The sequence below is a fragment of the Rana temporaria genome, chromosome 5, assembly GCF_905171775.1.
Source record: "Rana temporaria chromosome 5, aRanTem1.1, whole genome shotgun sequence".
Taxonomy (NCBI): Eukaryota; Metazoa; Chordata; class Amphibia; order Anura; family Ranidae; genus Rana; species Rana temporaria.
Genome location: NC_053493.1, coordinates 44,633,899 through 44,649,846, shown reverse-complemented (window position 1 = coordinate 44,649,846; position 15,948 = coordinate 44,633,899). Strand labels below are relative to the sequence as shown.

Genomic DNA, 15,948 nt, shown 5'->3' with positions numbered 1-15,948 from the left:
TTTATTACCCTGTATTTCTAGTTTAATGGACACTGGGTGTTTATATTACAGCACTGCATTGTAAAAAGCACTTTAAGTTGCACCCTGTGTTTTTTATTAGATATGTGATATTTGGGTATTTGAATGTAGCAGCAGTGAGAGGGTTTAAGCGATTTTACCCTTATTAGTCAAAAATGTATATTTGTGGTGATAAATTTATTTTGTTTTGTTATAGCACAGGTTCGCTTTCAAGTGGACCTATACTCAAAATGTGAAGATTTGTTGTGTTATAAAGAATATATAGAAAGGGTTAATTGTGCTTTAGTTGAAAACTGAGGTACTTTGAACCCCCCCACCCCATCAGCCATAATCTTCCAATACTATGGGGGTTAGTAGAGTCAAGGAACCTGTCACCTGTCCTCAAAAGTGCTGACTATGCCCACCTTTTCCATACACCTCCTACACTCATGGCTATAGCTTACATGAATGCAAAATGATAGCTTTCATTCATGGAAGCCATAGTACAGTTTCTATAAATGGAGAAGGTAGGCTGAGGGGTGGCTATAGTCTGCCTTTTTTAGAGATTAATTGTCTCTTTTAACCCCCACAGTACTGCACTGCTCTCCCTGTGCCTAGGCAATTTGTGCTTTGATTGAGCGCTCACAATTCTCCTTACCAGAGAGGAAGCTGTACCTGAAGTGCAAGAATCTCCCTGCTTTTGATTAATTAATTCTATGATCAGTGCTTTCTTCACCTTTACTGCTTCTTTCCAAATATTTACCCACCAGTCAATAGAACATCAGTGATCAGATGGGCAGCTCTGACATTAGGAAGCAAAGCCCTGCTCCTATACCAAGATGGCCACCTCTACACAGTGCAGAATAAGGCATGGTATGTCAGCAATGGGTGAAAGTTTAGTTTCAAGGAGGCTAAAGGCAATACTGGTGACTTTGACCTCCACATGCTTTTTGGGGTGCAGCTTCCAGGGTTATTTCAAAAGCACCATTTGATGAATGTTTAAGCTTGGTATTTCTGTCCCTTTTTTGTCTTTCAACCAGAGAGAGAAAGAGAGCAAGAGATAGAATGAGAAATTGTTCGAAATTCTTTGAAATTCTGTATGTAGCCCAACAGTGAGTGCACAGGCCACATGGACTTTGGTGCTTAACTGCAGGCAGGAAACAGGAAACGTTTTATCATACAGAGAAAAGACATAGAGCTAGATTCAGGTAGCTCGGCGCATAGTTTTGCCGGCGTTGCGTATCAAATATACGCTACGCCGACGGTGTGCAGAGAGCCCAGAGCAGTATTCACAAAGCACTTGCCCTGTACGTTGCGGCGGCGTAGCGTAATATGGTTGGCGTAAGCCCGCCTAATTCAAAGTAGGCAGGTAGTGGGCGTGCTACATTTAAATTAACCGTGACCCCATGTAAATGAAAGGCCGATGAAACGGCGCATGCACGTGCATTCTCAGAATCACGTCGCATATACTCCCTAAGATACGACGGCTCAATGCGAATGACGTGAACGTAACCTACGCACAGCCCCATTCACGTACGACTTACGTAAACGACGTAAAATTTGACGGCTGTTCCGACGTCCATACCTTTGCATGGGTTGCGCCACCTATAGCAGGGATAACTTTACGACGGATGTACGCCTTACGTAAACGGCGTCGATTACAGCGACGGGCGCAAGTACGTTCGTGAATAGGCGTATCTAGGTCATTTACATATTCGGCGCGTAAATCAATGGAAGCGCCCCTTGCGGCCAGCGTAAATATGCGCCCAAGATCCGACGGCGTAGGAGACTTACGTCAGTCAGATGGAGGCCAAATTCAGGCGTATCTAGTTAAGAGAATAGGGCGCAAAGATACGACGGCACATTTGTTCACTTACGCTGCGTATCTGTAGATACGCCAGCGTAAGTGTTCTGTGAATCTAGCCCATAGCGTTTACCATAGAGCAGCTACAAACTTGTAAACACTGCCATCTACTGGCTGCTGCTGTTGTTGCTGCACAAGAAAAGTTGCACAGCAAAGAATCATATGAAAGATAGGCGTTCCAACACAAAAGAATGTAAAGGAGCAACAGACTGAAATTCAAATTAAGGTAAATCTGTTGGACATTCCTGACTTTTAGAATGTTCAATTATTAATGTTTTGATGATAGCTTTAAATAAATGTTGGGATATCATTGTGATAACACTTACTGCAGTTACTCTCATCAGACATATCTCCGCAATCATCAATCAGGTCACATACCAGTAGACTGCTGATGCAAGCCCTGGTATCTATACACCAGAATTGGTCGGGCCCTTCGCAGCTGGATGCAGGGGGGGGCAGGGAACAGTTCTCAAACACAATGTCATCAATAGCCGATACACCTTCGTACACCCCCATAATGATTTTATTCACTGATAGCTGGAAAGGCTGAGACAGGCGATCAAGCTGGATAAATCCTTTCAACCACTGATTTCCTTGGCTGTAGTATGTTTTCCACAACAAAGTGTGGGAATTGTCATCATTGATATGGAGGACAAACTCTGATGCTCCCACATCTGGTCCATAGTTATAATACCTGAAATGACATTTTACTGTGAGAAGAGCAATTCTGATATGTATTGATTACTAGTGCTTTATTTAAAGTATAAGTTCACCTTTTTAAAATAAATTACAAATGCACATTATTTTGCAGGTAAAAAAAAGTGAATTTATTTTTTATTTTTTTAAGAGCCTGTAAAACATTGCACCAGGCTTCAGCAAACTCTCAGGCAGTTACCTGAGATCAGAAAGATAAATGGACTATGAGGATGCTTACCAGCGCCCTCACAGCTCATTGAAAACTACAAGCCATCAGCCTCAATGGCTGACAGTACTTGTTAACCGAAAACTGTAAATGAAAATGGTGCAACAATTCCAAAAGTGAACTTATCCTCAAAGGGTCAAACACAGAAAAATATTATTTGAGTTTTTGGTTGATGATGAAGAATTAAGCCCCCTAAAAGTTTCCTCAATTTTATCTCTGCGTGGTCTGTTGTAAGATCTCAATGCTGAGTTCCCTGGTCTACACAATTAATCCCTATAATGTGTACATGAACATGATGTGTATTTTGTATGACTGACAGCTCTGTCTAATGGTCATAATGCAGCCACTTTCTGAAATCAGGAAAATACCACATTATGGCCATTAGATAAATGTGACAATCATCGAAAATGCAGATTACTGGGATTATTTGGAGCTTCTGCCCCAATGCTTAGGCGTTCGCACAGCAATATTTTTTTTTTATAAATAAGCCCAATAAAGTTGGCTGGAAACACACACATTTTCCAGGCAGATTCCAGAAACTGTAGACTGACCCTGTCTGACAGCCTCCTTATATAACTAAAATATCCCTACTGGGTGAAATTAAACCGAAAAAAATGTAATATATTGCAGCTTGCAAATCCTAAAAATGTGATGGCTGCATTAATTATTTTTTTTTAGGCTTTTTTCTTTTCACTTGGTGATCCAGCCAGTAAGTCTATTATTTTTCAACTTCCTTTAGCAGACCAAGCTGTCCAGCAAAAGTGACAGACAAATTATTTAACACTGACAGGGGTGCTGAAAGGGGTCAACTTTTATTAATTTATGTAAAAATTTTATCTCAAAGAAAAACTGCTTAGCAAGAGTTCAGATTTCATGAGTCAAGTCCATCTATTTTTTCTAGTGCATCTAACACTACCCTCTCCACCAATTGACAATGCTGCTGTCCAAGTTTGACTTAATTGCTCCTCCATAGAGTGGAGCCACCCCAGGACAAGATGTGTGTTACCTACACGAATCACTAGGTGAAAATATATTAAAATATACAAAAAAAGACATAACATTATGACCACCCACCATAACTTATCGAGGCAAGGACTCCCCTGGACCCTTGAAGATAGGCTGTGGTATCTGGCACCAAGTCATCTGTAGCAGATCCTTTAAGTCCTGTAAATTGCGAGGTGGGGACTCCATGGATTAGACTTGTTTTTCCAGCACATCCCACAGATGCTCAATTAGATTGAGGTCTAGAGAATTTGGAGGCCAAATCAAGATCTCAAACTCTATGTTGTGTTCCTCAAACCATTCTTGAATTCATCAGATCAGGCCACCATCTTATGTCAATTTGTGGTCCAGTTCTGATGCCCTTGCGGCCATTATAGTTGCTTTTGTCAGTAGACAAGAGTCATCATGGGCATCTGCAACAAACTATTTCCTGCCACCCCCATGTGAATGGGTATCGGGTATGTACCCCTAAATATTCACGAAAAACTGCAAAATGGTTAAAATGACAGTAGAAAATTTGGGGCAAGTCCTTTATTAAAAAAATAAACTGCCCCATGATGTCCATTCATCTTCGATCACAGCGTCCGACGACCCAAGAACAAAAAAAATGAAAAAACTCTGCCTCCATGGGAGACTCCCGCTGACTGAAGCCTCTTTGGGATGACAGCTGTTATATAGCTGTTATATAGCCAGGGCCACCTGGTGACGTAGACAAAGGCGGGGTCATCTGTTTATGTCACCATGTGGCCCCGCCCTCAGCTTTATAACAGCTGACATCGCGAAGAGGCTTCAGTCGAAAGGAACCTCCCATGGAGGCAGAGTTTTTACAATTTTTTTCCCCCTTAATATTCATACCAGACCCAGGGGCCTCGTAAGGGACCTGGGGGGGGGGGGCGACCCATGCTGTTTTTTTCAATTATTTTTATCTATATTGCCAGGCTCCGACAATTCATTACAGTCACAAGCAGTTTTATATTACTTTTTTTCCTTTAGAAATTCAATTTTGCTGTGGTATTGTTCTAAGCATGGGGAAAATGCACTACTTTACAGGAATATTAAAGAAACCCCCCAGGCACGATATTTAAAGGAATATTTAATTTTTATTGTTTCACTTTAGGCATTATTAAAATCACTGCTCCTGAAAAAACTGCCATTTTTAAAACTTTTTTTTTGCATTGATACATGCTGTTTTTTTCAATGATATTTACCTATTTTGCCATGATCTGACATTTCATTACAGCCGCAAGCAGTTTTAAATTTGATTTTTTCCTTTAGAAATCTTATTTTGCTGTGTTACTGTTCTAAACAACGGGAAATATGTGCTACTTTACAAGCATACTAAGGACACCCCCAGGCACGATATTTAAAGGAATATTTATTTTTTATTGTTTCACTTTAAGCGATAACTGGCAATAAAAGACAGACGATTTGGAAAAAAATATATATTTTTTATTTTTCTGCTATTAAACATACCCAATAAAAAAAATGTAAAAATCAAATTTCTTCATCAATTTAGACCAATTTGAATTCTGCTACATATTTTTGGTAAAAAAAACAAAACAATAAGCATATATTGATTGGTTTGTGCAAAAGTTATAGTGTCCACAAAATAGGGGATAGATTTATGACATTTTTATTATTATTATTATTACTAGTAATGGCAGTGATCTGAGATTTTTAGCGGGAATACAACAGTCGACCAGTGTGACAATATTACAGTGACCAGTGCTAAAAAGATGCATTGACAGTGTGCTAATGGCACTGGCAGGGAAGGGGTTGTATGGGGGTGGGCTGCCTGGGGCAACACACAGATCCATCTTCCTGCATAGCAGACAGACAGGATCTATGTGATCTCACCAGTCAGAACAGAGATTTGCCCTATTAACACAGGCAGATCACCATTCTGTCACTGCGGGAAACAATCGCGGGTGGCCGGGGGACAAGTCCACCCCAAACTAGATTTCCCAAGCTGACGTACAATGACAGCGATTTGCGGGAATGAGCCGACCTGCCGCAGTACAATGACGGTGGCTGGTCGACAAGTCGTTAAATAAGTAAACATAGGTACGATCCAGACAAGCATATTATAAATTATATTATAAATCTCTTGCCTCGACTACTGCAACTCCTTCCTCATTGGATATAGAAAAAAGAGTACCCCCCAGGGGACTTTAACGGCAACAGTCCAAAGTATTTAAGATTATTCGACTGTTGTCCGTTAAAGTCCCCATCTTTTTTCTATATTGATACCCGGGATGTTGGGAACAACAATATGGCTTGCATGGATGTTCATATCTTATTTTCCCTCCTTGTTGGATTACCTTTACATACACTATCCCCCCTTCAGTCCATAATGAATGCTGCTGCAATACTCATCCACCTTACCAACCGTTCAGTGTCCTCCACCCCTATCTGCCAATCCCTGCACTGGCTTCCACTCACCCAACGAATAGAATTTAAAGTACTAACAATAATTTACAAAGCCGTCCACAACTCTGCCCCCAGTTACATCACTAACCTAGTATCAAAATACCAACCAAGCCGCTCTCTTCGGTGCTTCCAAGACCTCCTGCTCTCTAGATCCCTTGTCACCTCCTCCCATGCTGGCCTACAGGATTTCTTTAGAGCTTCTTCCATCCTTTGGAACTCCCTACCCCAATATGTCTCACTGTCCCCTAATCTATCCATATTTAGACGATCCCTGAAAACCCTTCTCTTTAAAGATGGTTATGCTGCTTCTAATACACTGTTTTACTTTCTCCATCAGCTCATCCCCCACAGTTATTACCTTTTGTATCAATTGACCCTCGCTCCTATATTGTAAGCTCTAGCGAGCAGGGCCCTCTGATTCCTCTTGTACCAAATTGTAATGTAACTGTAATGTCTGCCTTCATTTTGTTAAGCGCTGCGCAAACTGTTGCCGTTATATAAATCCGGTATAATATTAATAATGATAATTATAATAGATGAGTATCAATATAACCATTTAAAAAAAAGATGACATATTTTGGAAATAAGAAGGGAAGACTGTTGATAGTTTAACTTCTCACTGGTAAGAGTCGGTTCACACTGGGGCAACACGACTTCCAGCACGACTTTGGGAGGCAACTTGGACACGACTTGAGTATGAATCATCAGGCAACTTACAAGGCAACTTCAAGTTGCCTCCAGGACAGGAGGCTTTCCAGTGGCCAATCAAACAACAATCAGCTCTGTGGGAGGGAGGGGGAGAGAGGGGTTTGCCTGAGAAATGTATGTTATCTTCCTGTATTGTTGCTTCAGTTAAGACAGTGATCCGACTTCTGGGGTGACTTCCATTGAAATCAATGGGTAGAAGTCGGATTGAAGTAGTACAGGAACCTTTTCTGAAGTCGGAGCGACTTCAGTAGTGTGTATTAAGAGACGGCTCCATTCACTTTCATTGATTTTCTCAACCACACAACTTGGGACGACTTGGGGCAACTTCAATTCAGGATCCCAGGTCGCCCCAGTGTGAACCGGCTCTAACACTTTTTGAGATAAAAGAACGATGTAGGAGAAAATGCAGCTTGAAGATTCTATAAATGAGCAATATTTTTGGTTTTAAACTGAACATTCTTATATATGAATGATCAGATGAAATAATGGAGAATTAAAATAACTCCTCCGTCTCTGTGAGCTGAGCCTACAGACTGATAAGAAGCACAGCATGCAAAACAGAAAATGTTATCGTTACATGAATGAAAAGGATGAAAGTGTTTCTCACCAGAAGGTCAGGGAACAGCCCGCCGCTGCCTGGCTGAACTTCGGGCTCCGTAACTCTGCAATCTGTGAAAAGTTGCTGTTCTTTTTCTGAATAAACACGAAGTGACCTAATAAATCAGGACATAAATAAATAAACAGCTATTTAAGACATGTTACATGTAGGCCAGCCAATGTGTGTTTTTAATGCCTTTGAAAGCTGTCGGGTAATTGATCAGTTTCTATACCGCCATTAAAGTTTTATGCTGTTTATCAAGATATAAGCCTTGAACTGAACTGCGCTGGGTCAAAGCTCTTTTCCAAGTTTCATGTACAAACTTTCATTAAAGATTCCATCTTTTTTTTTGGGGGTGAAGACAAGACATACTGGGCTAGATTCAGTAACACTTACGACGGCGTATCAGTAGATACGCTGTCGTAAGTCCGAATCCGCGCCGTCACAACTTTAAGCGTATGCTCAAACTGAGATACGCTTAAATGTTGCTAAGATACGACCGGCGTAAGTCTCCTATGCCGTCGTATCTTAGGGTGCATATTTACGCTGGCCGCTAGGTGGCGCTTCTGCTGATTTCCGTGTAGAATATGCAAATGAGCTAGATACGCCGATTCAGAAACGTACGTGCGCCCAGCGGATTTTTTTACGTCGTTTACGTAAGGCTTTTTCCGGCGTAAAGTTATGCCTGCTATATGAGGCATATCCAATGTTAAGTATGGACGTCGGGACAGTGTCGAATTTTACGTTGTTTGCGTAAGTCGTTCGCGAATAGGGTTTAGCGTCAATTATGTTCACATCGAAAGCATTGACTATTTGCGGCATGATTAGGAGCATGCGCACTGGGATACATTCACGGACGGCGCATGCGCTGTTCGTTAGAGACGTCATTTACGTGGGGTCATGTTTTATTTACATAAAACACGCCCACCTCTTCACAATTTGAATTAGGCGCGCTTACGCTGGCAGATTTACGCTACGCCGCCGTAACTTAGGGCGCAGGTTCTTTGTGAATACAGAACCTGCCTCACTAAGTTATGGCGGCGTAGCGTATCTGAAATACGCTACGCCCGCACAAAGTTACGGCGGGCTAACTGAATCTAGCCCTATGTATTTAGTAGTTTTGCTGACAACAGAATAAAATACTAGGACAAACTTATACTGGAGTTATCCAAAGATAAGCATGTGTTGCTGGGAAGGGGGTATTTAATTGAACTTTTTCATTAGCTCTACACATGCATATCCAATCCCCCTAGCTCCCTCCTCATTTGACCCAAAATAGAAATACAGTCCAGGTGAAGGAAAGCAGAATGTCCAACATGGCTGGACAGGGAGCGTTTAAACCCTCTGGAGTACTCTGAGGACTGTACTATATTGTCCTCATCAGTGTTGCCAACCATCAGTATTTTTACTGGCAGCCAGTAAAAAACAGGCAATTTTCTCCTGTTAGTAAATGCCAGTAAAAGTAAAAGGTTGCCATTAAAAAATATGGCAGTGACGCTCGGCTTGGTCCCCGAGTTGAGACCATCGGAGTGCCTACTACAGTGTGATCGGGCGGCTCTGGCGGAGACGGTGCCTGAGCATGTTGCATGATGTCATAGTGCACTGGAGCCAAGCAGAGCGGCCAGAGCCTCGTGTGTGGCTCTGCGGTATGGAAGCAAGGCAGGCTGGGACCGGGACCGCCAGTGCTGTTTAGACTTGAATGGACTGGAGGGATTACTAGGCTTGGAGAGAGAATGTTACTGTGACTCAGGATGGGATATGTTGTGTCAGTGAGGTCTCATCATCATCTGTACTACTGCACACTGCTGTCAGTGTCACTGTAAGAGTCAATTTTATGTGTGTGTGGCACCCATTCTAATTTCTTGCCCTCCTAAAGCCTGTCCCTGTGCTACTTACTTACCATATCGAAAATAAAATAGGAAATATGTTGTTTGCCTTATTATCTACCTTAAATCATATTGCTAATTGCATATTGTATTTGTTTGTAGCCTAAATATTCTAATTTGCACTTAAAACTGTAATTTTGGAACTTTTGGAAATGCCAGTAAAAACTTGGCTGTGCCAGTCAATTTTGGGTGTTGTGTCAGTACATTTCAAACTGGTAGGTTGGCAACACTGGTCCTCATGCATGCACCAGGCCTAGCTGACAAGAACATGATTGGTGTATATTTAAAAATTTGAGTAATGATGGAGATTTGCAAAAGTAATTTCTAGATGAATGTTTGTGATGAAACTAATATATGTTTTTTTGTCAATATAGATTTACTGTATGGCCCTTGAAAGATGCTTTTTAAAATGTGCACTCTGCCCTTGGAAACACATTAGAGGATAAGTCCTGCCATCCTTGACTTTGAAGTTTTATTTCAACAAAGCAATATATAAGGACATTGGGCCTCAAAAGATATTAAATTGCATGGAATATTAAAGTGTGATAGTGATTGGATTTATGTAAAAACAAAGTCCAGAAATAAGCATCAGCAAAATGTTATCAATGTTTGTGGCTTTTTATGGATGAAAAAAGAAATTCAATGCTGTTTTACCGTACCGTGAAAGTCACATTTCTTTGAATGCAAATGAAATTATATCCACTTGAGGGAGTGGTTATTAAAAAGTGAAATAATGTGAAGAATAAGGTGTCCCGGAAGCTTACTCTAAGGTGGAAAAATGAATGACTATTACACTTTACTTGGGAAACTGAGCCTTCTCTCTGAATACTAAAGGGCGCATTACTGCAGAGAGCACAGAGTGTGCATTGGTACAATGGCACAGTACACAAGACATGCGCCAGTGCAGTGGCAGCAAGTAAAGAAGCAGGCATTGATGCAGTGGGGAGTGAAGTGGGAATATGTGGGAGAGGATTTGAGAGTGGAGATGGGGTTCAGACGCAGTTGTGAGGGTGCAGGTGGATTGACGTAACAAATGGCAACCACCCCAACCTATAACTACCATTTGCAGCAAGGAGCACGTGGAATGGCAACTCACATCAATAACAAAAATTAAACAAAAGCTTACCAGCTAGCCTGCAACAAAACCAAATTGACCCCGTCTAACAGTAACGTTAAAAACAAGGGGCTTAGTTGCACGCATTTGAAAACATATGTACAAGCCAAAGTGGCCATGTTAAGGTACCCCAGTGTACTGCGGTTCTAACTCTAAAATTTTGAGAGTCTCCCAAATTGGAGCACATATAGTAGTGGATAGATTAAGGACAGGTATGCCTGGAGGGAGCTCAACCCTAATTAAAGATACAGGGACACATGGGACACCAAGCAAGGACACAATGGCAGCTGAATGGAATGCTGAATATCTAGTGCGTCCCTGCACCAGTTCACCAACTGTCCAAACAAATGGCAACCACCCCAGCCTATAACTAGCCTTTGCAGCAAGGAGCACATGGAAGGGCAACACACATCAAAAACAAACAAAAATTCCCAACCCACTTATCATGTAGCCTGCAACAGGCTAGCTGTTAAGTAAGCTAGGATTTTTTTTGTCTTTGATGGGTTTGTGGGAAGGCACAGTGGTGTGTAGGTGTAGCCCAGGCTTACTGCCCGCAGATGAAGAAAACTCACATGGAGCCTGGATGATGCAGCAAAGTATATTAACAGGAGGGAGAACAGCAACTCTGCAGACAAGGCCACACCTGCCCAAAACCCTTACAATGAACCAGACAGGGGGTACGATACACACTGGAGACACCTGACAGCATCTGGCAGGGGAGGTGGCTGGAAAGCAGACTGGAAACCAGGCCACACACAAGAAGACTAATGATAGTACACAGTGATAGTCTCTGCTCTGTCCCTACTCCACAGGAACCTGACCCTAAGCTACCCCAGCTCTTCCTAGCACAAGGGGGATCTGTCCTTGTCCTACCCACTATGCAAAATGTGCACCAATCCGAAGAGGGAGGGTTGTTTATAAGCACTGTCCATGTCAAATGTGGGCAGTAGCGTCCAATCAGACAGCTGCTTTCCCTAAAGAAACCTACAGAGGCCTTGGAGGAACCTGGTTCCCTGTTGTACTCTGCCCTCTCTGCACAGTGGCTGCCGAACAGTGTCACCCTTGCAGGGAGGCTGAACTAAACCTGCCTGCAGGTGGGTATGTTTAAGGCATAGTGGTCAGAAGGGGGTGCAGGCACAGTGGGGACAAGTAGGAGGTGCTGTTACAGTGGTGGTGATGGAGGGTGGCAAGGAGCTGCCAGCCAAAACTCCAGCTGCAGTCCTCCTGGTCCTCCAACCGGCAATCCCTCTACCTACCCTTGTCCCCCAGCCACTCTACCACTGCATATTCTGACACTGCTTCCTCCTTGATCCCTTTGCAGGAACATGCAGAGAAGAGGAGAGGCTGAGCCTGGAATTTCTGCATACTTGTTCTGGGTCAGAGACTTAGGCCAGCTATACATTATACAATTTTCTTGTACAATTTTCCTTTAGATTTATCAAAACTAGACATGTGCACAACAACATATTTTTTTGTTCCGTTTTGTCTGCAGATCAAAAATTTTTGTATTTTTTTGTTCTGTTTTGTCTCGTTCCCTAGATTCGGAAGTTTTCCTATTCGGACCCGTTCGTATTTTCGTAACAGTTTTATTTCCGTTTATACTGAATGATTCGTAATTCTGTCTAATTTATTTTCGTTGATTCGAAATTCGTAATTTTGTTAGATAATAATTTTCGTTTAATGGATTCGTAATTTTGTACTTTCGTAAATACATAGCAACACGCGGCTAATCCATATTAAGATATACTTTCTCTTATGCCGCATACACACGGTCGGACTTTTTGCCAACAAACGTCAAAATGAGCGTTTTCCAAAAAATCCAACCGTGTGTACACTCGGACAAACTTTTTCGGTTTCAAAAGTCTGGCCAACTCCCTTCAGACAAAAATCCACGAAAAAGTTTGTTTGAAGTCCGATTGTGTGTACGAGACTTTACAATGTGACTCAGCACAAAAGAGATAAGCTGATTGGCTAAGATATTAAGTAATCACTCACTAACTACACTGCCTCGAAAAAACTATACAAATACACAAATTTATGAACAGACAAAGAAACGGATTTACAAAACACACAAATGAAAATACGAACATACGAATGAAAATAAGAACAGACAAAGGATTTAAAATACGGAATGCAAATCGTTTGTTATAGATGTCATTTTCATTCATTTGCTTTTTTGGTGTTTCGTATTTTAGTAAGATTGTCCAATCATACGTTCGTATTTTTGTTTGTTCGTTATTTTGCTTATTCGTAATTCCGTAATTTTTGTATCTTGGTTCTTTCAGCTTTTCGGATGTTCGAACTGATACGAATGTACAAAAACTAACAAATTTGTACGAAAATCCATTTGTTACGAACGGGAACGCACTAATCAAAACCATATAATATGAGATTAAACCTAAACACTTTCAATTTGTATGCAATCAGGCAGGCCCCTGCACTACATAGTTGAAGGTAAATCTAAAGAAAATGTAATAGACATATGCACTGCTGAAAAATGTGTTCATTTTCATTTAATTCGTTTTTTATTTTTGTTTTTTCGGGTCATTAGTATGATTTGATTTTATGAAAATTATAATATTCAAAAATTCCAAAATTCGAAAATCCGGAAATTCGGAAATTGAAAAATTTGGAAATTCGAAAATTCAAAGATAAGTAGTAAAATCCGAAAATTCAAAAGAATGACATTTTGAAATAAAAACTAACTATTGATAAATATTAAATTATAGGTATTGGAATTTCCTTTACAAATTGGCTGTTAGTGAACGTAACGAATACGAATTTATCCGAAGTTACAAGTAATCCAAAATAATGAATGCCTCATCTAAACAAATGGAACAGAATGAATGAATTATTAAAAAGTAATAATAATAAAAAGTTTTTATTATTATTATTATTATTGTTATTACTAATTTATTACGTTCCATTTGTTTAGATACGGCATTCATTATTTCAGCTAATTCGCAACTTCAGATAAAATCAAATTTGTTACATTTGTAACAGCCAAATTTGAAAGGAAATTCCAATACCTATAATTTAATAGAAAGTAATAGTTAATTTATTATTTGTTAGTTATTATTTCAGATTTTCAAACTTTCGGATTTTTGTTCTTTTGAATTTTCGTTTTTTATTTTCGTATTTTTGAATTTTCAGATTTCTGGATTTTTGCATTTCAAATTTCTGAATTTCCGGAATTTAGAATTTACGAATTTACGGATTTTCAAATTTTCTAATTTATGAATTTACGAATTTTTGATTATTCGAATTTAAGAATATTCGGAAAAATGTGTTAAACGAGTTTTCGTTAATTCGGATATTTACAAGTTTATTGAAATTTGTTAAAAAATTCATTTGTAACGAAACTTATTGCACATGTCTAAAATTGAATAGGAAAATTTTATAGTGTATGGCTAGCTTTAGAAAGTACTGTTGCCACTTAGCATGACAGTCAGGCCACATTTCACAAGGAGAGGTCAGGAGTGGCAGCCTCCATGTGAAATTTAAATAATCTTAATTTTTTTAAATTAGGATAACTATAAAAAATTTAGTTTTAAGATTTAAAAATACCTTTAGAGGAACCTGTAGAGTGATCCTGATGGGGAGCCTGGGAGGAATATTCAGGCTGCAGGTGGCTTGGTGACTGTCTCACCCAGGTAAATCGATCAGCAAATCGTCTTTCATACCATCCACAGTTATCCATTTCAAAATCACATTTAGAAGCTAAAAAAAAAAAGGTTATTCCAAATTAAAAAATAACTAAACTAAAAAAAATTAAGATTTGCTGTGTTATATAGAAAATTTAAAATTAAGTCTAAGCAGTACCCTGAAAAATATACCTTTTGTTTGAAACTCTTCCTGAAATATAGTGCACTTCCTGAACTAATCTGAATTCTGATTTTGCTAATTTTTTTGTTGTTGTTTATGTGTTACTTGGATTATATGTTCTAGTTAAATTGCTGCAGTTCATTTGTTTACTATATTTTTTCAATTTTTGTTGTTAGCGCGGAATTTAACCTTTTTATGGTAGGTAAGGGTGTCTAGGCACAATTGTATCTGCAGCCTCATAGCTGTATAACTGCGATGGGAGATCTAAAGCACTGCTGCCTCTGACTGCTAGTGTCAGGTCATTTGGTGGTGTAATTACTGTGCTGCTCACTGTTTTCTTTGCTGGAAGCTCTGACATGAGGAAGAAAATCCCCGCCTCTACCAAGATGGCCGCATCCACACAGAGACACAGTACATAATAATGTATGGTGGGCCAGTCTTTTTCCCGCTGTATGTCTTCTTTGGCACAGCTTCCACAGTACAGTCCTTCAGTCCTTCAAACCATATCCTTCTATAGTGTGTACTTGTTTCAATTAAGAGCACTAAGAGGTTGAGTTACGAAAAGGCAAGGGTAGTTGCTCCAGAGCTTAGTAAATGAGGTAATAACGTATGCTATTATGCATGTTTATATCACTTCTAAGGCATCTTGAATATGAACAATTCATATTAGTAACACCATTCATCTTGATCTATTTACACAAACCCTGCTCTAGACCTGTGTGTTATGTTACTGGAGGAGGTAAAGTTTACCCCGCCCTGTGTCATTATGCAAAGAAGGAGGGTTGTCCCGAGAGTGTATTGTTGGAACCTGTTTTTAAATAAATGTTATGTTTGTTTATTACCACCCTACACTGATGTCTCAACAAGTGACTGGGTGGGCTAAGGGGTCTTGGATTGTGCTGGTAACGTGCAAGGGAAGCTTATATGATGGACACAGTACAGGTACAGGTCTGTCAAATGCCAAGCGGTGGGACAGTGCTTCATTCCTGTGAACACGTCCAAACCACCACTGTGATCCAAGATTGGGATAGCAGACTTTGGTCAGCCCAGCGAAAATATGAACCTGGCATCAGAATTACAGGGGCTGCTGCGGATCACCCTTTCAGTAATCACCAGGACTGTGTCTGCAGATCAATACCTGGAAATCAGGCAGCGATGAAGGGGAACCTACCCTTGAGGACCTGCAAGGATACACAGAGGCTATGCTCGGTCTCGCAGAGGTCTCAGAGATTAAACCTGATCTGGAATATTTGCCTAAGGAAAGAACAGCATCTGGAAAGGGCATACAGGGAACTGCTAGAACACACGTTCAGCAGCATGCCCCATAATCGGCAGCGTAAACTCCGGAGATTGCCACCCCAAAAGCTTAAGTGCCAACAACAGGACAGAGCACTGCTAACCTCTGCCCTACACCGGTAACATCTTCTGGGTTCCACGGACAGGAGATGTGAACCCCTATCCCTGGGGATTTAATAGACTTTTCTGCTGAGGAGGAACAACCCGGTGAGCCTCAAGCAGAAGAGTTGGTTTTAGAGAATGGCGCTGTTAACCTCTGTATACAACAAACGGCAGCCCTGAGAATTTTTGCAAGACCACCAACTT

At 40.5% G+C, this 15,948-nt stretch overlaps 1 protein-coding gene across 1 annotated transcript in view; it reads right to left on the bottom strand.

The window, feature by feature from the left end:
• MALRD1 (MAM and LDL receptor class A domain containing 1) overlaps nucleotides 1-15,948 on the bottom strand; it is a 529,217-nt gene that overhangs the window by 319,990 nt on the left and 193,279 nt on the right. Inside the window, exons 15-17 of the mRNA XM_040352491.1 lie at nucleotides 14,089-14,241; nucleotides 7,531-7,636; nucleotides 2,188-2,555 (exon numbers count right to left, since the gene is read on the bottom strand). Of these exons, the coding sequence (XP_040208425.1) occupies nucleotides 2,188-2,555; nucleotides 7,531-7,636; nucleotides 14,089-14,241 (627 nt within the window). The remainder of the gene's footprint in view (nucleotides 1-2,187; nucleotides 2,556-7,530; nucleotides 7,637-14,088; nucleotides 14,242-15,948) is intronic.